General features: G+C 46.5%; 1 protein-coding gene across 1 annotated transcript in view; it reads right to left on the bottom strand.

Annotated features, from left to right (window-relative positions):
* Positions 1-23,698, bottom strand: part of LOC121281101 (regulator of G-protein signaling 14-like) — a 112,809-nt gene that overhangs the window by 42,649 nt on the left and 46,462 nt on the right. The window contains exon 3 of the mRNA XM_041193778.1: positions 958-1,127. Coding sequence (XP_041049712.1) covers positions 958-1,127 — 170 coding nt within the window. The remainder of the gene's footprint in view (positions 1-957; positions 1,128-23,698) is intronic.

The raw sequence follows: 23,698 nt of genomic DNA, 5'->3' as shown, positions 1-23,698 counted from the left end.
TTCACTCTGTCTGGTCAGCTCCACATTGATGTGGTTGACAGATAACTGCCCTCTGACATGGCCTAGAGTGCAGCTCATCTGAAACAAAGCTGCTGCCTGCACTCCAAGAATAAGGTCCACCACAATCTTGTCAGGGCAATAAATGCTGGCCTTGGCAGGGATACCCATATTCTGAGAATGCATCAAATAAAAATACCAGTAACAAAGTCTCCAGAATTACACCATTGTCCTCCCTTATCATCACCAACCACTTGTGGTTATTGAGCACCTCTAGCATTGGACAATATCCCACCTGCACATCACCTAAGAATTAAAAAAAGAAAATAAAGATTTGCACTTACATAGCGCTTTTCTCAACTTCAGAACATCCAAAAGTGCTTCACAATCAATCAAGCAAAATAGGTAATGAGCCACAGATGGAGAGCTTAAGAGGGTTGACCACAAGGATATGTTTTGAGGATGGTCTGAAAAAAGGAGAGGGTGGCAGAGTGACTAAGTGGAGGAAAGGTTTAGAGAGGGGATTCTAGAACATGGGGATTAGGCAGCTGAAAACACAGTCACCAATATTGGGCTGTAAGTGGAAGGAGGTCAGAGAAAGGGCTGTAGGCCCTGCCAGAGACAGCATGCAGGCTTTCGGGAAAGAAGCTTGACAGAGAGAAATAGAGAGACAAAAGGAGAGAGACAGATTAGACCACAGAGAGACTGTAAGAAAGGGTGATTACTGGGAAAGGGGAAAGAGGGGAGACAGCAGAGGGAGGTGAAAGGATGGTCTCAGTCTTAGTGACACATTGGTTGGAGGTGAGAACAGGGGGAACAGGGAGAAGGGTTTAAGAAGATAGTTGATCATGAAGAAAAGAAGTTGGGATTTTCTTCACATTCCAGAAAGATCCTCGAGTCATGGCTATTCATGGTGAAAGCACCTTTGGTGCTGAACGGTGAAGCATGGTGAATACTTACTGTGAAATACTTCACACCAACAGGGTCTTGCAGAAGCCGTTCAAAGGACACTGCCCAGCTGGCGACTGATCTATCAGTGTAACATGCACTGCTCTGAACATTGGGAAGACTGGCATTGCTGTTTAGGCTTTGGTCACTTCCACAGCCATCAACCTCAATGATGTTCAACTCTGTGGAGATTGGGTCATGTTATTTTCTTTGGATATCAAAGCACTGGACAAAATAAACATCAACACAATGAATGGAAATGGCACTGAATTCATACAGCTATATGTTGGATTAAGTATTAAAAAGGTTTAGGAAAGTAAGAACCATCCATACCCTCAAGCCCTGGTGATTCAATTAGATCATAGGTGACCTGGATATTAACTTATTTATCGGCCTTCGCTCTGTACCTTTACCCAACAACAGTGTGGATCCCAGTCATGAAAATTTCAATTGGTTATCAGCAAACATGGTCTTGACATGTTTATTCCAAGGCTACTGTACAGTAAAACCTAACAAAGGAATGGGTCAAGGCAGTTAGAAGCAGACAGATTCCCTGAATTGAAGGATCTAATATGAGGGGTATCAGATATAATAATTTCCATAATATTATTGGAATATATTATAAAATAGAGGAATAGTGGGATGTGTTTATGTGTGTGTCTGTATGTGCGTGTGTGCGTGTGTGTGTGTGTGTGTGTGTGTGTGAGGCTTAATTGAATTAAAAATAGCTAACCTGTGTGCTTTGTTGTAAGAAGAGAAGTTAGGTTTTAAATGTTAATTAGGTAAACATGGGGAAGTTTCAAAATGTGAAGTGTAAGGAAACATTTGCATTTTTAAATAAACCAGACTAGATTGTTTTCAAAGGAGGGGTGAAATGTTTCACCTAGCCAGGCAAAGCTTAGAAACAGTGTGTTTATTTTTCCCACAGATTACTAGTAAAACATAGTGCTATGAGAGATTTTTTTATCAGCAAGATAAAGTCCAAAGACATAGTGAAACAATGGAAATTTTCATTCAAAGGGGAAAATATGTATACAGGAGCAAAGGCTGTGTATAAGGGTAGGCATTCTAAGATCTTACAAGTGTGAAAAGCCTTCAGCATCTATGCCTCAAGCTGCAGGTCACTACTTGTGTGATCTGTATGGTATCCTTCAAGGATAAGAGTGTATACAATGCATCCTCTGGATGCGCTGCAACACTTGATTTGGCACTATCCTGAGCTCACAGGGCCCATCTGACTAATGTAATGCCAAGATTCCAAAATTGGACAATACAGGAGCAGGAAATGCCTATGTTGATCAATAATGAAAAAAAAAGCATGAAGCAGCAAGATGGGCACTGTAGTAGAGTTCTTTTAAGGGCTAGTCACACTGACTGCAGCTAAGATAAATTTTTGGAACCTTTCCTATTGACAAGTGTTCAGAAGCACCAAGTGTCCCGAGAGTTTTTGGAGGTGTTTTGGTCTGTATTTGTGAGAGAATGTTGCCATATCCTCGGAGGGAGGGCAGAGGATAAGTGCTCTATGTGCACAAAAACTGGAAGGTATGTTAATGACTGTGCCCCTTGCCTGCAGCAGGACAGGGAGACAGATGGCAGCTGCGGAGAAGGGAAGCTCTGCATAATCCCCTCTACTAAGCTGGAACCAGACTCCTTCATGCTCCTTGACGTGTATGTGTGTGTGTGTGTGTGCGTGTGTACTCTGCTGTTCACTACTTCGTCTTCATCTGGGTCCTCTGGTCTGGTTGTAGCCTGTGTGTGACTCACCACATGCTGATCCCAACTCTCTATGGCCTCCAAGTTGGATGCCAGTATCTGAGCTGGTGGCTGCAAGTGTCAGATCAAGTGATTGGGCCTTTTTATTACTCCTGTGCTGTTGCTCCTTTTCCTCCCTGGGGCTCTTGTGGCTGGACAGGCTGTAGTTCCCGGGTGTCTGAAAGCAGGAACTCAGGAGGGTACGGTTGGTGTGAGGGAACTGGGCTGCGGCGGGAAGCAGGTCACACCATGAGCAGCTTGCTCAATAGGTCAGTGAGCTTGGAATTGAGAAGGGTCATAAGGCAGGAAGATTCCATCATCCTCAATATTCTCAGTGACATTGGATGCTGCAGGCCCTATTGCAGAGGACACCATTGCCTCTGTAGGGCTCAGGAGATCCTTGTCCCTCTCTTGCTCTGTTCTGCTTATATTGTATGCACCTTGTCTTTAAGATAGTGGGCAGAATATCAATGGTTGTGTAGTGGTGTTGTTAAGAAATCCAGACTTAGCTTCTCGCCAAGTGGAAGGTTGGGAATCCCAAGTCCCGACAGTCTTTGGGAATTTCTGCACTTGCATAGATCAGGAGCGGGCTGCACATGCCTTGCAATTCATTGCAAACTTTCTTTATTATAACTCATACCTCTGTCTGAATAACTAAGGTTTCATTGAGTTTAGCTAGCCAAGTGAGTGGGCTGGAGGGCAGTTAGGTGTCGGTGTATGGGTGGGGGGAGCGGGGGGTTGAGGAGGCAGGTTTGGATATAGTGAGAAGTCCATACAGTTCTGCCACTTTTTGTGTCCTCCAGGAACTGCATGCATCTGCTCACATTGTACCGGCCTCTCCAATAGGGTAGGGTTTCGTTCATTTAAATGCTATTAAAGGGCTGCTGTCAGATGTTAAATTCGTGCTAGTTTTTATTCTTTTTCAAATTGTAGAAACCCTTGGGGCGTAATGACCTTACTTAAAAACTGACCTTGGAAGTGCAAACATGCAGGGGAATAATACAAAGTATCTGCCATTTTGGAATTAAACTAAAATGTTTATTTAAGGCCCACAAATGACATCGATAAACAAGGAATGTAAATAAGCCCGAATGTCTGCATCATGGTGAAAAGGTCACAATTTAAATGAAAACTGCAGCCTTAATGAACACAGCACATAGGGACTTCACTGGTCCGGAGCACCAGAGACACTTCAGGGCACATTATGTATATTCGGTGAATGAAGTATAGGCCTAAGGCTTGAAGGCTGCTTTACATCGGATGATGGCACACACACTGGCCCACCATATGGGCACGGAGCATTGCATCATAGACCCCACAGAAACAGAGAGGAATCTGTTGAGATCAGAACAAGAGCATACAAACCATGAATCTGTAACCAGGCCCTCGTACTAATGAAGGGCAGTGCAGCAGCCTCACTATCCCCTACATCAGCTCATTTAACAATTACATTTGAAGGAGATTTTCTCCCCTGTCTCTATCTAGTCCCTAGTGGGCCTGGACCTAGCGGACAAAACTGCTTTAATTTGGCACCAATTGGCATAAAACAGATCTGCGTCACTCCTGACTTCTGTATCAATAAGTGTATAAAAAAATCTCATTCAGGTCCCCAACGTTGTTTGGTGGTAACAATGGACAAAGTATCACACTGGGAGGAATTTTCCGCGCTCACTGGCATTGGGTGTGTTTGGCGGCATGAGCGAACAATGTGGCGAGATGGCCAAAAATCAGTTTTACGCCATTGTGAAGCCAGCTTGCAATCGTCTGCTCCATCCATCAATGGTGGGCTGTGTTTCCCGCCATCGGACGTTGGGAACTTAATCGTAATATATCGGCATAACATTATAAGCCCAGCGGGCAGAATCACCCCCCCCTCCCCACCCCCCAATGGTGCAATCACGCCAATGTGTTTCACAATATCATATATAAGCTGTCGGGCTGCACTTCAAGGGGAACCCGGAGCAGTAATATTGCATAGCACTCGCGAGGGTCACCTGTTGGACCTCAAGGCTGAGGCGTCGCGCATTCAGGCAAGGGCATGGGCAAGTCAACTTTTCCCGGATGGCTGATAGTGCGATACTGGGGCAAGGGCTGCCCTACAGCTGAGGTGAGTTGTGGTGGGGAGGTGGCAAGGGCTGCCCTGCGGTTGATGGTAGTGCACAAGCACGTGCTGGCATGGGGGTGTGGGTGGGGGGAAGCAGTCACACATCAGGGAAGCCTTGTATAAAGTGACCATTCCTCCGCAGCTGAGAGAGTTCAGGCACAGCCACATTGATTCGATTGGAGTTGGGCCTCTAGCTTATCTGCCCACTCAAGCCACGCAGAGACATGACAGTGCCACCAAATGCCTCAAAACTTTTCACACCTCGGGCACAGACTGCAAACTAATAAGTGTTTTAGTGGACTGCAGAACAGTTGGATGACTGGTCACATTATACAATCTCCTTGCTAAATCTGGCCATGGAGCAGTCGCTGGTGGAGGCTCTCACAGCCCCTTGCAATGTCATTATCCCGGTTTGGACCAGTCACCCCCGTGGTTCAAGCTAACGGTGCAGCCTTGCAGTGCGGGTTAGGTGACTGCCTGCGCCTGAGCTGAGAGCACAGCATGCGGTCCAGTGGACTAAGCTGCCGCCAATTGGTCAGGTGGAGTGAGGCAGAGATGGGTGGGGTTTCAGGCAGCCATGAAGCACACTAAACACTGTCCATCCAGGTGGTGGCCAGCACTCTCTGGGATGCATTAAGAGGGGACTTCTGACTTAACCAAGAGAGGTTCTTACAACACTCATGCTAACCCATGTGTCTCTCTCTTTCACCCTGCAGGAGGAGCACATCAGGAGCATGGAGCCTGGTGACCTAGCTGTATGCCTCATGGTTAACAGAGAGCGGAGACGACAGAGAAGAGAGCGATGGAGGCACCTGGCTGGGCAGAGGGATGATCAGTTTCCACAGGAAGAAGGGGCAGCTGGGGCTACAGCGCACGCCGCCGAAGAGCCACTTTACAACCTGGCGCTGCAAAGGGGAGAGGAGCTGGCTGAGGAGGAGATGGAGGAGCTGCGTGTCTCCTCCGATGAGTAGGATGTCAATGGGGATAAGGGTGAGAAAGTCCTGAAAGTCGCTGGTCGGCGCCTTGCTAGGCCCAGGCTCTATGGACACCGCCTTTCATTCCTGCAGTTGACCAAGGACCAGTGTCACCGAAGATTGTGCATGTCTAGGGAACTGACTGGTCACATCTGCCACCTGCTGCAGGATTTGGCGTTATGGAGACATGGAGGGCAGTGACCGTGGCAGTGAAAGTGTCAGTGGCTCCTTTCAGGGCTCCACAGGTGACCCCTGTGGGATATCACAAGCCTCCACCCACAAATGTATCCATGCGGTCACGGATGCCATTTTCATGAGGGCACATAACTTTGCGCATTTCGCCCAGGACCAGGAGAGCCAGGATACAAGAGCGATTGGATTTGCCCAGATCTCGGGTTTCCCATAGGTGCAGGGTGGCATCAACTGCATTCACGTGGTGCTCAGATCTCCGCTGCAACAAGTGATCAACTATGTCAACCACAAGGGATTCCATTCGCTGAATGTGTAGCTGGTGTGCGACCACCAGAAATGCATCCTACAGGTCTGTGCATGGTTCCCAGGGAATGTCCATGACTCCTACATTCTCAGTCGATCACAGATCCCTGAAATCTTCTCGGTTCCACAGAAGCTGCAGGTTTGGCTCCTCGGGGACAAGGGCTACCCACAGAGGACGAGGCTGATGACACCCGTGCAGTGGCCTCAGACTGCAGCAGAGCAAAGGTACAATGAGGCTCATGCAGCAACTCACAACTTGGTGGAGCAAACCATCTGGAATGCTGAAAATGAGGTTCCAGTGCCTGGACCGGCCTGGTGGAATCTTGCAATACAGTCTGCAGAGGGTGTCACGCATCGTCATCGTCTGCTGAGCCCTTTACAACCTGGTGCTGCAACAGGGAGAGGACCTGGCTGAGGAGGAGATGGAGGAGCTGGAGGTCTCCTCCGATGAGGAGGATGTCAATGGGAATAAGGGTGAGTATTCTCGAAGGCGAGGATGATGACGATGAGGCTATCGCAGAGGCCAGACAAGTCAAGCGCGATCGGGAGACCCTCATAGCCGCTAGATTTGTGGAGGATGGAGATGACATGCAGTGAGGAGATACCACAGTTCCTCAAAACTGCAGTCTGGCTGATGGAGGTGCACATACCCTTTGTGATAATGCCCCCATCATGGAGACACAGTGGAGGCCCTAATAGTTGCTCGATTGCAGGAAGATAATGACGACATGCAGTGAGGACACTTCATAGATCTTCACATAGCCTCTGAGAACGTCTGACTCCTGTCTGGCTGAGGGCAGCTCACTTGCGCTCTGTGATCAGGATCATATCATGGAGACGCAGCCATGAAACTTTAAATGTACCTGATCCTTTATCACCCTTCAGCACTTGAGTCCTTCAGGAGCACAACGTCTCTGGTCACAGAGGCTGAACAGATGGGGGCAGCCCTACTTTAAAGGTGCTGAGAGCACACAGAGAGAATGACGGAACTCTGTGACGCCTGCCCACGACATTCTGGCAGCAATGACAAGCACCTTTGAGGTGCAGGCATCAGTAATGTGTCCAGTGAGTGTGAAGCCAGATCATCGTTTTGGTCTGAAGGTTACACACCGCACAGGGAAGAGGCCCTGGACTGAGACACCTGCCTTTATCTTATGCAGAAACCAAGGTTTCACATCTGAGTGACACGAACACTGCTCATCACAACAAGGAGCCATAGTCAAGGAGACATTCTTTGGAGTTTATTTACAATAGTGAACATTACGTATACCTGTGCCCAGGCTGTGCAACTACGTCTTCTTAATTTTCCTAACCCTGCCGCTACTTCGTGATGCTCCCCAGACATCCACAGCGGAAGTTGAGGCAGCCTCCTGACTGCTACGTCCTGTCTGTGATGACCTTAGCGGGCGTCCTCTGCAGGGCCGAGACCTGGAGGGCCCTGGCCCTTTTCGGGGTTCTGCTGTATGGTAGTGACACCCTCCTCTGCCTGCGGAGCTGGAGCTGCTGGGGTCATAGGAAGAGGGGTTTTGGATGGGCCGGACAATCCCAGAGTCACCTGGATGGATGGGCCCAGGGTGTGCACCTGCTGATCCTCCTCCCTATGGGTGCCTGAGGGCCCCTGGCTGACTCCATGAGGAGAAGGCGAAGCTGGAATGAGATCGAGCTGTCCTGTACCCCTCTCGTATTGAAACTGTTGGACGCCAATTATGGCATCAGTGATGGTGTTAAGCCAATGCAGCAGTGCAGGAGCGATGTCCTGGACCAAGGTCTCCATAGCAGTCGCCAACCTACCAGTGTTGACCTCAGTGCTTTGGCATGCTGGAACCATCATCTCAGCCTGAAGGTAGACAGACTCCTCCATCGTGCCTTGCAATCTGAGGAGTGCAGCGGACATCCCTTCCTGATATTCCCGAGCTTGCTTTTGCAGCTCCAGCAACTGTGACATGACTGAGTCCAGAAGCTCGTCATCTGACTTGGACTCAGCAACGTTCTGGCCTCCAGCAGCCCTCCGAGTCCCGGGGACCTCGGAAGCCACCTGCTGTAGATCAGACAGTGCAACGTGCTCACCAGAAATGTGACCCCCAAGGTTACTCTATAACTAGGTCCCATCGAGGTGTGTGTGTCTGCACTGGTGGAGGGTGTGGAGCAGTGTGATGGGTCTTCAATGATGGTCCCTTCAGATTCTTCTTCCGAGGTGTCTTCGGGGCTTCATTGGAGGCCCTGGGTCATGGGCACCATTGGCTGTTTCCCAGATGTGCCTGAGAAAGCAAGGAGAGATAATTAGTGCTTCGCAGTGGCCTGTAAAACAGGCCACATCACTCACAGCATAGTTGTTTGATAGTTGTTGCACTGCTGGACCCTCACTTGGTAGAGTAGCACCAACCTCATCGTCAGCCCAGGACTGGTCCAGATTCTCACCATCAAGCTGGGTGGCTCTGTTTTCAAAGCCGTGAGGTCCTTGATTTCAGGCATTCCTCCACTGGTCTGTGACCTCTCTCTCTTGTTGTGTGCCAGCTTGTACTGCCTGTATAGAGATGGAGAGAGTGTAAGTAGAACTCCTGCCGGCCCAGATGATAGGTATGCCTGCCCTGTGTGGGTGTTGAATGGTCCCATGGACGGGAAGAGGACAATGACGGTGTGAGCGAGAGAGTGAATGGTGATGTCTCTAGAACTGGCAATGAGTGAGGGCCCTGTAGATGTGTGATGGGTTTGTGAGTGTGTGAGTTGAGAGTGATGAGAAGAGTGACTTACTTTGGCGGACTGGAGGAGATCATTCATCCTCTTGCGGCACTGGGTGGCTGTCCACTTTTGCAGGGCATTGGCGCTGACGACTGCTGCCACTGCCTTCCAAACTTGGTTGGTGACTTTGCTGCCCATCCTGCGGCCAGAGCAGGGGTCGAGGACATTGCGGCAGGCCTCCATAGCATCCAAAAAGTGCTCAAGAAACGCATCACTAAACCTGTGGGCTGCAGTCTTTTTGCCTTTCAGGGCCATGTCTTTCATGCAGCAGTCCAGGGCTGGGAGTTTGGGCAGATTACAATGAACTATTTTTGACTTGGGACAAGTTGTTAGACTTGCTTCAGTGGTAGAGTAGAAACTGAAGAATCTCCAGAAACTGAACTGGACTAGCCATATAAATACTGTGGCTACAGGAGTGGGTCAGAGGCTGGGAATTTTACCGTGCCTAAATCATCTCTTGATTCCCCAAAGCCTGTCCACCATTTACAAGGCACAAGTCAGGAGTGTGATGGAATACTCTCCACTTGCCTGGATGAGTGCAGCTTACACAACACTCAAGGAGATTGATGGGCATCCCATCCACAAACATTCACTCTCTCCACCACTGACATATAGAAACAGCAGTGTGTACCATCTACATGATGCACTGCAGCAATTACCGAGGGTCCTCAGACAGCACCTTCCAAACCCATGACCTCTACTATCTAAAAGGACAAGGACAGCTGACACATGGGAACACCACCACCTGGAAGCTCCCCTCCAAGTCATTCACCATCCTGACTTGGAAATATATCGCCGTTCCTTCACCGTCACTAGGTCAAAATCCTGGAACTCCCTCCCCTACAGCACTGTGGGTGTACCTACACCACTTGGACTGCAGCAGTTCAAGAAGGTGGTTCACCACAACCTTCTCAAGGGCAATTAGGGTAAGGTAAGGTAATTAAGGTAATTATGGATGGGCAACAAATGCTGCCCTCGCCAGCGATACCCACATCCCATGAACAAATTAAAAAAATACACACTCTCCACTGAGTCAGATGAGATATTAAATCGAGTGGTAGTCAAGGAAGAGCAGGAGAGTTCTCCTAGGTAAGCAGGCCTACATTTATACATTAGTCGTCGTCAAAAATAATTCAATTGGTCATTTATCTCATTGCTGTCTCTTAGACCCCCTGTGCACAAATTGGTTTGTGTTTCCTACATTACAAAAGTAACCACACTTCGAAAGTGTGTAATTGTTTATAAAGCGTGTTAAGATGTCCTGAGGCTGTGAATATATAATTGCAAGTTCCTTCTTTCTGTCTTTCTTATTTGGGAGTGTTTGATGCTGAGACTCGCTGCCTCCAAAACTAGAAAGTGTTCTATTCCCCAGCTCCATCATGTGTCACTTCAGTGAGTACAAGACTCAAACAAAAAACAGTGGCAACTTGCTCCAGTTTCTTATCCTCAGTCCTCAGCTTGAGTTACTCTCTGTCACTATTATACATGGCTCACTATGAGATACCTAGGATAAAAACTGATACATGTTACTTCAAGTTTCTATTCATGTTTTTGGTCTGTACCACCCCTATCACTACCCCCTGCCGTCACCACCCACCCACCCTCCCCAACTCCCCACTTCCCCACCGCATCCCTGCAACCCCCTCCCCCACCTCCCATTTTGGGCTTTTGCTGAAATTCCTGCTTTGATGTTTCTGATCAGGAGTACGCTGAGGCATTTGAGAACAGGAACTTGTTCCATAGCACAGCAGCAATTTGGAAGTAATCAGGCCTTTCATCACCTCGGTGGGTTGTTACAATTGGCATGTGAATTAAAGAGTCCTGACATTCTGTAACGAGTAAAATCCATATTCAGAAAAGGCAGGGGATATTAATGGGTGGTTATGTTTCAGAATGAGCACAAGACACTATCAAAAGACACAAACAACTTATCGTTTCAACCAATAAACTATCGATTAGTTTCTCTCTTGAATTACATAGAAATTACGACATGAAACAAGGCTTTTCAGCCTAATCAGTCCATGTTGGGGTTTATCCTTCATGTGAACAACCATCCTAATCCCATGTTTTCAATCTTCTTTACTGCCCTGTCCATCAAACACCTATTTTTAAGTGTTGACATGTCTTTGCTTCAATCACTTAATGTGGCAGTGCATTCGTGACCCTCTGTGTGCATAAAAAGATGTTTATTTTGATCTCTGTCCTAAATCACCGACATTTAATCTTACATCTATTCTCATATAACAAATGCTTTGGGCTGAAACTTATTCAGTGCAATGCCGAGCGAGTACCTTTTGAATCTGTCATTAAACCATAGCCATGTCTCCCATTTCAAGGGCATGTAAAAATCACCAAAGCACAATTTGAAGAAGAGCAAGCGCCCTGGGCAACGATCATCCCATGACCATCATTGCTGAAAGGAGATTAATTTGTCAATTACATTTTGTGTGCTAAAACAAAAACAGAATTACCTGGAAAAACTCAGCAGGTCTGGCAGCATCGGCGGAGAAGAAAAGAGTTGACGTTTCGAGTCCTCATGAACCTTCGACAGAACTGTCGAAGGGTCATGAGGACTCGAAACGTCAACTCTTTTCTTCTCCGCCGATGCTGCCAGACCTGCTGAGTTTTTCCAGGTAATTCTGTTTTTGTTTTGGATTTCCAGCATCCGCAGTTTTTTTGTTTTTATACATTTTGTGTGCTATTTGCAGGATCTTCCCGTGTGGCATTGCACCAGTCATTCCACATAAAGTAAGTCAATCAATGAATTGCTTTTACACTTTTCTAAAAGATAAAATAAGATGTTGTAGAAATGAAATATTTTTCCTTCTTTTAAGAATCCAGATAGGAATTACCTATGGAACCTATGTGAGTTGATAGCACCTGATAGCTCAAGAATCATCCTGTGAAGCTTCAGTGTGAAGGACAATTCCCAAGTTCCTTGAGGCAGAGAGGCAAATTACACAACTAAACCCAGCCAGCAAACTGGCTTCCTTGACTGTCAGGCTTGGATTTGTCATCACACATCACACTTGTGCTCACTGACCTACATTGGCTTCTGCTCTGGCAACACATTGAATTTAAAATTCTCATCCTCATGTTCAACCCCTCATTTTGTTGTGACCTCCTCCAGCTCTTCAACCCGCAATGAGCTCTGCTTTCCTCCACCTCTGCCCTCTTGTGCATCCCCTACTTTCTTCACTCCGCCATTGGCAGCCGTGCATTCAGCTACCTGGGCCTTAAGTTCTGGAATTCCCTTCCTAAACTCTTCATCTCTTTGCCTCTTTCTTATCTTTAAGATGCTCCTTTAAACCTAATTATTCATCTAAGCTTTCATAACCTTTTCTAATATCTCTTTGTGTGGTTTGGTATCAAATTCTCCCCGATTATGCTCCCGAGAAGAACCTTGAGATTCTTTGTGCTGTTAAAGATGCTATATAGATGCAAATTATTGTTGATCTTTTGACAGGAAGCAAAGTGCTGAGCTGCCTTGGAACACCAGCCCTAGTATTTTCCAATATAATTTCCACAAGGCCAAAATATACAGATAAGGAAGGCCATTTAGTAAGTTATTTTCAATGAACAGTACTGGGCGAGGTTACACCTGGTATTCAATCAAATACAGTCAGGCCCCAGTATCTTGGGGATCCGCACTCACTGCCTGTATCACGCCCAGGATATATAATCTTCTCTGATTGTAACAAAGGAGATTGAGGAGAGACTTGACATAGGTGTACAAGATTATGACAGGTTTAGATAAGGTAAGCAAAGAGCAGCTGTTCCCATTAGCTGCTAGGACAAAGGCTAGGGATCCCAAGATTTTGGACAAGAAATACAGGGGGGACGTGAGGTAGAGCTTTTTTACACTGCGTGTGGAAATAACCTAAAACCCGCTATCTGCGAGGGTGGTGAAAGCAGAGATGATCAATGATTTCAAAATTAAGTTGGAAGGGCACTTGAGGGAAATAAACTTGCAGGAATACGAGGATGGGGTGGGTGCGGGAATGGGACTAACTGGATTGCTCTACAGAGAGCCAGTGTGAACTCGATGGGCTGAATGGCCTCCTTTGGCACTGCAGTGGCTCTATCACTCATGGAACCATGCATCACGTTATGTCAAAACAGGGTTTATCATTTATCTGGATAAAATATTTCTGATGCAGTGACTTCTAGTGACCTATCTGACAGGTGAAGTATGTATAACCAAGCTCACTCGATAACTGTGGCAAACAGCAGGCACCATAATCCAGGATGCAAGCCGTCAATCTGCCCCTGATTTTCAGATGGTTCTCTTGCTAAAACAGCAAAAATAAAGAACTCCACCAGACAATACCTGGCTATCATAAGGTGGAACATATTTCTGAAGATTACATCAATGACCCTCAGTCAGCTGACCCTTTAAGGATGGCATTGTTCAATCCTTTTGTAGCAGGCATTTCCAACCTCCTCCTGGTGAGCTTCCAAGTGCAGGCAGGAATACCCATTTGCCAGTTGTGACCAAATTCACAGAGGTCAACCGTAAGCTAAGCTTGATGGATAGGAAGCCCACCCACCCACCAGCAAACTAATCTGACACCAGTGACCAGCCTTCACAAGAACTTATCTCTCTCAAAGCATGACTTCCCGTCGAGCTTGAGAGTTAAAAAGAAATGATTCCTTGACCCATCAGTTGTCCCCAGACTACAGTAACCAGACATAAAATAGCACTCACCAGAGTTTCTGAAACTGTATTGGCCTTTAAAAAAACCTAAATGCTTTAAATTAAACATGCTAATCTCAGCGCACACCAACATGATCACTGAGGGTTCTTCAAAATCCCCAATCACTCCTTCTTCCTTTTCCCCACTTAATTCACAGGAAGTGACACTCTAGTTCCCAAACACATTATGCTCACTTAGTCTCACTTTTCATTAACTCTTTCCTCAGCGTTAACACAATCTCAATAACACAATCTCATGGTGCCTTTCTATTATAAGTCACTGCATGTTGGTGAAACAGAGTCCAATCAGGCCATTCCTAGTTTGCATGGATCATCGATGAGGCTGCATATGGAACATGAATGCAATCCTGAATTCCCATTGGGAAGTAGCTGTTAAACAGAGTGTGGGTTGCTAACACTGCCATATCGGTTTGCCGCCCTGTGCTCCCTTTGACCGTAAACTTGAGTTCATTCAAAATACTGAAGCCCACATCTTAATTCACACCAAATTCTACTCACTCATTATCCATGTGCTCGTTGACCTAGATTAATTCCCAGCAATCACCCCTCCTTTTTAAAATTCTTATCCTCATGTTTAAATCCCTACATCCCCTCTCGCCTCTCCCTAGCTCTGTAACCATCTCCAGTGCTACAACCCTTCTAGATCTCTGGCCACTACCTTAGGGATGCTATGTAAATGCAATTTGTTGTTGGTGGTGGCTCTAACTTGGCACCATGGAACTGGTGCGCAGTCTTGGACATAGTTGCTTGTACGAATTGAGTAATGTGTCAAATAGGGTAGTGAAAGAGAAGCTCTGGAAAAATTCAAGGGTTGTAGGATGACTGATTTAATCCTTCCCACCATGAGTCAGAGATTACTGGGACAAAAGTGCTCTCTTTTGACGCTGTATAACAGCTGCTGGCCCCGGCTCTGCTGCTACAGAGTGCTGTGGCCTGTAGCAGCTGTTACAGACCACCATAAGAACATAAGAACCAGGAGCAGGAGTAGGCAATTAAGCCCCTCAAACCTGTCCCACCATTCAATACGATCATGGCTGATCTAATTTTGGCCTCATGTGCAGGGGTTCCATGGCACAGGCAGGGACATGACCAGGAACGTTCAAAATCAATCTGATCTTGTTCGATCTGGAAGGCAGAAGACCCAACCTGTGAAAGAGAGGCTGCTACTGGAAACAGCCTGGGAGACGGTGGAGCAGCAGTAATGTCACTGGACTAGGGTTGCCAACCCTCCAGGATTGGCCTGCAGTCTCCAGGAATTGAAGATCACTCTCCAGGGCACTGGTGTGTGCATTCCTGGAGGAAAATCATAGGGACATTAAAAAAGGTAGCCTTATAAAAATTTTTTTGAACATTTCTCTTACCAAGCATAAAAATATTGAAAATGGGGATAAAATGCTGATTGGCTGACAGCTAAGCATTATCTAATTTGATAATGTGTCTTTCTGTTTTCCAATTAGGGTAGGAAGGCAGTGTGTCACAAGGATGGATGTGTTGACCAATTAATGGCTGCAGCGTTGGGGCAAATCATGTTATGAAACCGTCAGGAATGCATTTAATCACAGTTGGCAACCCTACACTGGGCTAGTAATCCAGGGGCCCAGACTAATGCTCTGGGAACATGGGATTATTCCCACTATATCAGCTTGTGTAATTTAAATTCAATTAATAAAACCTGGAATATAAAGCTAGTCTCAGTAATGCTGACCATGAACTTATCATTGCTTGTTGTAAAAACCCATCTGGTTCACTAATGTCCTTTAGGGAAGGAAATCAGCTGTCCTTACCTGGTCAGCCCTACCTGTGACTTCAGACCTACAGTGATATGGTTTACTCTTAATTTCCCTCCGAAATGAGTTCAAGGGCAATTGGGGATGAGCAACAAATGCGGGCCTTGCCAACGATTCCCATTTCCCATGAAAGAGCAAATAATAAAAAAGGCCATAGGAACAAGGGTAGCAAATCCAACCTATTGAGCTGGATGAGCCATTTTGTAAGCCAAGTATGGTCAAGTGAGGTACCCTGTCCCTTTAAGAGAATGCAAGTGTACTGATCATATGACAGCGCTGATGAATCACTGTACAGCGTTGGCAACTGGGAACTAAATTCTAGTTCTGGAGGTTTCTGAGTGAGCACATATGATGTGGTGCTCTGCCTTTTGTCTCAATAAACCATCACTGTTTATTCTTACATCAGTCTCTCCCCATTATTGATTGCAAGCAGCAACTGAAGAGAACATAAGCAGGCGTGCAGTTAGCGTTCGGTTGGCCAATAAACTCATTTACCCAAAACATAAAATAGGCAACGAGGATAAAGAACAAAAGAAAAGAAATTTCAAGATGGGTGAGCAAAGGGTTGGAAAGAGCATCTATACTTACTTATAAAATAGGTGACAGCCAGTAATCGGAGCAGAAAACATTGCTGCAGTTTAAAATTTTTAAAAAGCCTTGCAGAATCGCAATTGCGGGGATCCCAACAAAACTCGAAAAGAGCATAAATACCAGCAGAGAAAAGCTGACAGCTGCAGAGACAGAGTTTAAAAAAATGGTGACGACTCTTAAAGCAGCAATACATTTAAACTGGTAAATACATGAAAAATGGCTATGGGCAGAAAATTATAAGAGGCCCCAGCGAGAGGGCAACTCCGCAGTGAGCCACACACCTAAATTCAACATTAATTGGAAAGCCTATGGGATGTACAGTCCCCTTACAGTTCGGGCGTGTCGATCCATTTGACCCCATTGCAGATGACTGGTCTCAGTATGTCGACTGCCTAGCGTTCTTTTTTACCGCTAATGACATCGCAGGGGAGGAGAAGAAGGCAGCAATTCTTTTGTCCTCATGCGGGAGCAAAATGTACAGGCTGATCCACAGCCTCATGTCATCCAGCGCCTCAGACTCGAAGACTTTCAACGAATTAATAAAAATTATACGGAGCCACCTGAGACCAAAGCCCTCAGTTACTATGCAGCGCTTCAAGTTCAATTCAAGTAACAGGTTTCCAGAGGAGACAATATCTGACCATGTGGCTGTTTTAAAGGCATTAACTGAGCATTGCGAATTCGGAATGTCAGTTAGTGATATGTTGAGAGCTCGGCTGATATGCAGGATTGGAGATGATACTATGCAAAGGCATTTGCTAGCTGAACCCAGTCCAGACTTCAATAAGGCTTTAGAATTAGCTACCGCGATGGAGAGTGCTGTTAGAAATTCTAAAGTTATAAAGTAAACACAAAATGGCGCTGTCCATCTGGTTGAGCGGGACAATCTGGCAACGAAAGGCGCAAAAACTTCAGACTCCATTGGAAGACAGGAAACACTGTCTAGCTCCAGACCATTGAAAAACAATGGTACTGCAGTGAAAACCCACAAAATGAATGAGAGAAATACATCCAGGCCTCCAGTGAGCGAACGACAACTCAAACAAGCTGAATGCTTCCTCTGCCATCGCTATGGCCACATAAGGCTGCACCGCAGAGAAAGGCTAAAACAACACTATAAAGGCAGAAGGAAAAATCGTGAAATATGCCTCATGGAAGAGCCAGAAGAAATAGAGTCAGACATCCATTTATTTTATAACATCAAAGTGGGTGGAACCGAGCCAATCCAAGTAGTCATTACAGTTAACGGACAACCCACTAAGATGGAAGTTGATACAGGAGCGTCGATGTCCGTCTTTGGAGAGCATACATTTCAATAACTGTGTAAAGGAACCCGTCCTTTGAAATCAGAAGCGTCTGACACAAAGCTGAGGACACACACGGGTGAAGAAATAAGACTGAAAGGGTTATGTCAAGTCTCGGTGACTATGGAGATCAATCTGAAAGGCTGCCCTTGTTAGTGGTAGCTGGAGAGGGCCCCAGTTTAATAGCCACAACTGGCTCTAAAAGATTAAATTGAAATGGGCCAATATTTTTCAAATTACAATGAAAAGCATCAAGAATTGTTGCAACAGTATGCTTCCATTTTCAACGGCGAGTTAGGAAGGATTCAAGGGCTACAGGCCAGGATCCATGTAGACCCAAATACAACCTCCAGATTTATAAGAGCCAGACCAGTCCCTTATGCTGTACAGGACAAAAGAACTGGACGGACTGGAAAAATTGGGCATCCCACAACCGGTGCAATTTTCAGAGTGGGTGGCACTCGTCATACCTGTACTGAATCTGGATCAAAGCGTGCATTTCTGCAGTGACCATAAGCTAACTGTCAGTAAGGTGGCCAAACTTGATAGACACCTGATAGCCAAGATTGAGGAATTGTATTCGAAGTTGGCAGGTGGCACCACATACTCGAAATTAGACATGAGCCATGCCTACCAGGAGGCAAAGTTGGAAAAAGACTAGGGAATTCATCACCATTAATACGCCAGGATTGTATCAATAGACACGTCTATCTTCTGGGGTTTCCTCAGCATGTGCTATTTTCCAAAGAACGATGGAAAACTTGTTGCAAGGACTGCCCCATGTTATCATCTACTTGGTCACGAGACTGACCGACGATGAGCACTTAGCAAATTTAGAAGAGGCGCTGAAACACTTTGCACAGATGGGGAAATGTTTAAAACGAGAGAAGTGACTGATCCAAGCAAAGGAGGTAGTTCACTTGGGCCACAAGGTTGATGCTCAGGGCCTGCATCCTGTGGAAGAAAAAATCCAGGCCATTCATGAGGCACCTGGCCCAAGAAATACCACAGAGCTTAAGGCCTTCTTAGGCATGGTAAACCAGATTCCTCCCAAACCTCTCGATTGTGCTGGCCCCGATGTACAGCCTGCTTAAGAAGAACCAGAAATGGCATTGGTAAGCCCTGCACCAGGATGCCTTCCTGAAAGTGCAATGATTGTTAAGATCGTCGGCCTTGTTGGTCCACTTTGACCCCAAGAAGGAATAAATTTTGACATGTGATGTGTCCCCTTATGGAATAGGGGCTGTCCTTTCACATCAGATGGCAGATGTCTCCGAATGACCCATTGGTTATACAAGTCACACACTCAGTGTCGCAGAGCGATGATGTTCCCAGACTGAAGAGGAGGGATTGTCCATTCTGTTCGGCATCCGGAAGTTTAATCAATTTCTCCGTGGTCACCATTTCCATATTATAACCGACCACAAGCCCCTACTGGGATTATTTGGAGAAGATAAAGCGCTACCACCTATCGCATCACCTCACATCCAGAGATGGGTACCAATATTAGCTGCCTACAAATACACTTCTGTTCACCATTTGGGAACTCAAATCGCACATGCCAGCACACTAGGCCACCTTCCCCTGCCAGCTAATAACAGGGAGGCTCCAATTCCCCAGGAACTGGTCTTAGTGTTAAATTTTCTGGATTCCTCCCCTGTTCAGACCAACAAATCCACGAGTGGACAAGTCGGGACCAACTATTGTCTAACCACCTGAATGGTTGGTCAGGTGGATCTAAATCCGAGAAGATGAAGCCCTATTCTGATCGCAAATATGAACTCTCCTGCCAGGATGGCATATTACTCAGGGGAGCAAGTTATCATACCCCTGAGGGGGCAAGGGCCCTTATTAGCTGAGCTACACAGCACTCACCCAAGCATTATCAGAATGAAGATGCTCACACGCAGCTATTTGTAGTGGTCAGGCACGGACATGGATATAGAAACCCTGGTCAAAAGTTGTCTTCAATGCCAGCAGGAACAAAAACTTCCCCCCTTAGCTCTATTATGTGGGGCCCTTCTTGGGCACAATGTTCCTTTTACTGACTGACCCCCACTCCAAATGGATGGATGTCTATGAAGTCCGGTCGCCCATGTCGGCTGCCACCATTGGCTGTTTGCAGCAGAGTTTTGCAGTGCATGCGTTGCCGGAGGTCCTCGTGTCCGACAACAGGACCACTTTTAACAGTGGGGAGTTCCACAGGTTCACGAACCTTAACGGCATTACCCATATCAAAACTTCACCCTATCACCCAGCATCAAATGGCATGGCTGAGTGGGTAGTCCAAACCTTTAAATCCAGGATGAAAAAGATAGAAGGGGATTCCATCTGCACAAGATTGTCCCGGTTCTTGTTGGCATACCGGACCATGCCACACATGACGACTGGTATTGCCCCTGCGGAACTACTAATGAAGAGGCGTCTCTGCACACGCCTGACCCTTATCTGGCCGAATTTAGAAGGGAGGGTGGAGAAAAACCAAGAGGCCCAGAAGACCAGGCACCATGGTCATGGTCGCGAAAGAACTTTCACGGTGGGAGATGCGGCCCTTGCGAAGAATTTTGGAGATGGGCCCAATTGGCTGTTAGGTAAGGTGAGTGCAGTAACTGGACCCCTCTCCTATAACGTATCTATAAACAGCCAAATAATTAGATGACATGTGGATCATCTCCGCAAAAGAACATCAGTCCCACAAGAAGAAAAGCAATCTTCATCTATGCTTGAGTTTTGGCCGCATGTAGAGGACAGGTCACATGATTTGGAAGCACCAATGGGGCTTGTGGGACCCGGGGAGGGTTGGGGGGGTCAGGGAGACAAACCTGCCAATTTCCACTGAGGAACCCGATGGACAACTGTCCCCTGAAAAGGAGGCCTCAGAAAAATCAGCCAAGGTTGTTGAACTGAGACACTCAACATGTCGGAGAAAGCCTCCTGACAGACTTGACATGTAAATAGCTATTGTGTAATAGTTAATATATTTTAAGTTGTTAGCTGTACTTTTAAGTAAAGAAAGAGGGATGTGCTAAAGTGAGGTACCCTGTCCCTTTAAGAGGATGCAAGTGTACTGATCATGTGACAGTACTGGTGAATCACTGTACAGTGCAGGCAACTGGGAATTGTAAGTCTAGTTCTGGAGGTTTCTGAGTGAGCACGTATGATGTGATGTTCTACCCTATGCCTCTATAAATGATCACTGTTTATTCTTACATTCTCTCCCCATTGTTGGTTGCAAATAGCAATTGTTAAGAACATAGGAAGGCATGTAGTTAGAGTGTGGCTGGCCAACAAACTCATTTACCCAAGACATAAAACTAGTGCACCTTGAATTATACACCACAGACAGAGGCCCATCTTGTTGATACTAACTCTTTGAAAGGGCTCTTTCATCAGACTTCACTTCTCCATAGCTTTGCACTTTTTTCTTTTCAAGTATATATCAAATTTCCTGGGAAGTCTTGTGGTGCAGTGGTAGCATTTTTACATTTGGGCCAGAAGCTCCAGGTTCATGTCCGACTTCAGAACTTGATGGCCATGGAAGCTGTGTTCATAACCTGGCCAAACTGGTTGATTATCAGCCTGTAAATCCTTCCAATGTGCCAGATGGAAGATGGTAAGAGTGGGAGAATTTCCTGGTCAGCCATACTGCAGAAGGCAATGGCAAACTGCTGCAGTACTTTGCCAAGCACAATTATGGACCAATCCAGAGGAATTCTATGGTCACCAATTTCCTCTTAGGGCATGGTACCTGAAAGAGGAAGTGAATTAAATTTCCTATTGAATCTGCTTCTCGTTCATGTGGCAGAATCTTGCGGAAGTGACGAGGGTCTCGGCTGCCAGCTGGAGAGCTGACGGGACCCCAGCGTTGTCTCTTTTCAAGAAGGCTGCCTCATTTTGATCTCCTTAACAGGCCAGTGGCAGGCCTTTCCCTGGGATCTGTACTCAGCAGCACCACTGGGGAGGCTACTACCAGTTCTTCATGTACCTGAGGCATTGGATCGACAAGGGACCCAGCACAGGTGAGCAATGGATGGAAGGATGTCGCAGTCGAATGGGGGGAAGGGGCTCGGCAGCAAGGACTAGGGGGTGGCACTCAGCGTCTCCATTTCTAGATCGCTCGATCAGGCACTAAGCACATTTGAATGAGGTACCCCACTCCCCGGAGACTGTAAGCAAACATGTCAGGGTTTGGTTGTCATGCTCCCCGGATGGCGAGCATTCCCACTCATTGCTGGTAGCAGGATGAGGGTCTTAATTGGGATTAATAGCTCACTTAAGGGCCTTAATTGGCATTAAGGCAGTAAGGCCATCCAAGGGCCTTAATTGGGGCAGAGGTGGAACAGTGCTGGGGACTCCAACTGCCACCCTCCCACCCAATTAAACTTGCCACGGGGAAGGCACAAGGTTCTGGCCAAAGAGTCCATTCTAGACCATATGCTAAAGCAAGAATTTCCTCATTTTCCCCCAGTGTCTTTCATCTTAAATGTGTGTCCCCTGGTTACCGACCTGTCTGCCAGCACAAAACAGCTTTTCCTTATTTGCTCTATCAAAATCAGTCATAATTTTTGTACCTCCGTCAAATCTACCACTAAAATTCTCTAAGGAGAATAATCCCAGTTTCTCCAGTCTCTTCCAAAAACTGAAGTCTCTCATCCGTGATACCATTCTGGTAAATTTCCTCTATGTTTTTCATCCTTTCGCCATATCCCTTATCTCTAAAGTTTCTCCTTTTTAAATCTCCCAATTGCCATTACATCTTGCTTCTTCTTTGACAACAACTCCCATTCTATAACCTATAAATTCTGTGTGAACTACAGTTCTAAATGCCAGGTGACTTTGCAAGCCGCTGTGACTTTTCGAGGTTCTCAACAACAGCAAACTTCAGCTAGAAGTGCTAAGTGGGCGAGCCATCTCGGCATCATCCGGAGGTCCACAGCATCACACATGCCAATCTTCAGCCAATTTGATTCACTCCATTAAGAAAGAGCTGAAGGCATTGGATACTGCAAAGGCTACAGGCCCTGACAATGTGCCCTGTGCTCCAGAACATGCCGCGCCCCTAGCCAAGCTGTTCCAGTACAGCTACAACACTGGCATCTACCCAACAATGTGGAAAATTACCCAAGTATGGCCTGTTCACAAAAGGCAGGACAAATCCAACCCGGCCAATTATCTGTCTACTCGCGATCATCAGTAGATTATCAGATGGAAGGGGTCAACAACAGTGCTATCAAGTAACACTTGCTTAACAATAACCTGCTCACTGATGCCCAGTTTGGGTTCTGCCAGGATCACTCAGCTACTGACCTCATTACAGCCTTGGTTCAAATATGGGCAAAAGAGCTGAAGTCCAGAGGTGAGGTCAGAGTGATTGCCCTTGACATTAAGGCAGCATTTGACCAAGTGTGGCATCAAAGAGCCCTAACAAAACTGGAGTCAATGGGAATCAGGGGGAAAACTCTCTGCTGGTTGGAGTGATACCTAGCACAAAGGAAGATGGTTATGGTTGTTGGAGGTCAGTCATCCCAGCTCCAGGACATCACTGCAGGAGTTCCTCAGGGCAGTGCCCTAGGCCCAACCATCTTTGGCTGCTTCATCAATGACCTTCCTTCTATCATAAGGCCAGAAGTGGGGATGTTCGCTGATGATTGCACAATGTTCAGCACCATTCACAACTCCTCAGATACTGAAGCAGTCCATATCCAAATGCAGCAAGACCTGGACAATATCCATGCTTGGGCTGACAAGTGGCAAATAACATTCACAACACACAAGTGTCAGGCAATGACCATCTCCAACAAGAGAAAATCTAACCATCACTCTTGACATTCAATGGCATTACCATCACTGAATCCCCCACTATCAACATCCTGGGGGTTATCAATGGCCAGAAACTGAACTGGACCAACCATATAAATACTGTGGCTACAAAAGCAGGTCAGATGCTAGGAATCCTGCGGCGAGCAACTCACCTCCCAACTCCCCAAAGCCTGTCCACCATCTACAAGGCACAAGTCAGGAGTGTGATGGAATACTTTCCACTTGCCTGGATGAGTGCAACTCCCACAACATTCAAGAAGCTCAACACCATCTAGAACAAAGCAGCTGCTTGATTGGCACCACATCCACAAATATTCACTCCCTCCAAGACTGATGGACAATGGCAGCATTGTGTACCATCCAGAAGATGCACTGCAATAACTCACCAAGGCTCCTTAGGCAGCACCTTCCAAACCCATGACCACTACCATCTAGAAGGACAAGGGCAGCAGATACATGGGAGCACCACC

Source organism: Carcharodon carcharias, chromosome 8 (assembly GCF_017639515.1).
Source record: "Carcharodon carcharias isolate sCarCar2 chromosome 8, sCarCar2.pri, whole genome shotgun sequence".
In the NCBI taxonomy this organism is placed as follows: domain Eukaryota; kingdom Metazoa; phylum Chordata; class Chondrichthyes; order Lamniformes; family Lamnidae; genus Carcharodon; species Carcharodon carcharias.
The sequence above is the reverse complement of the archived record's forward strand: the minus strand, read 5'-3'. Positions and strand labels throughout refer to the sequence as shown.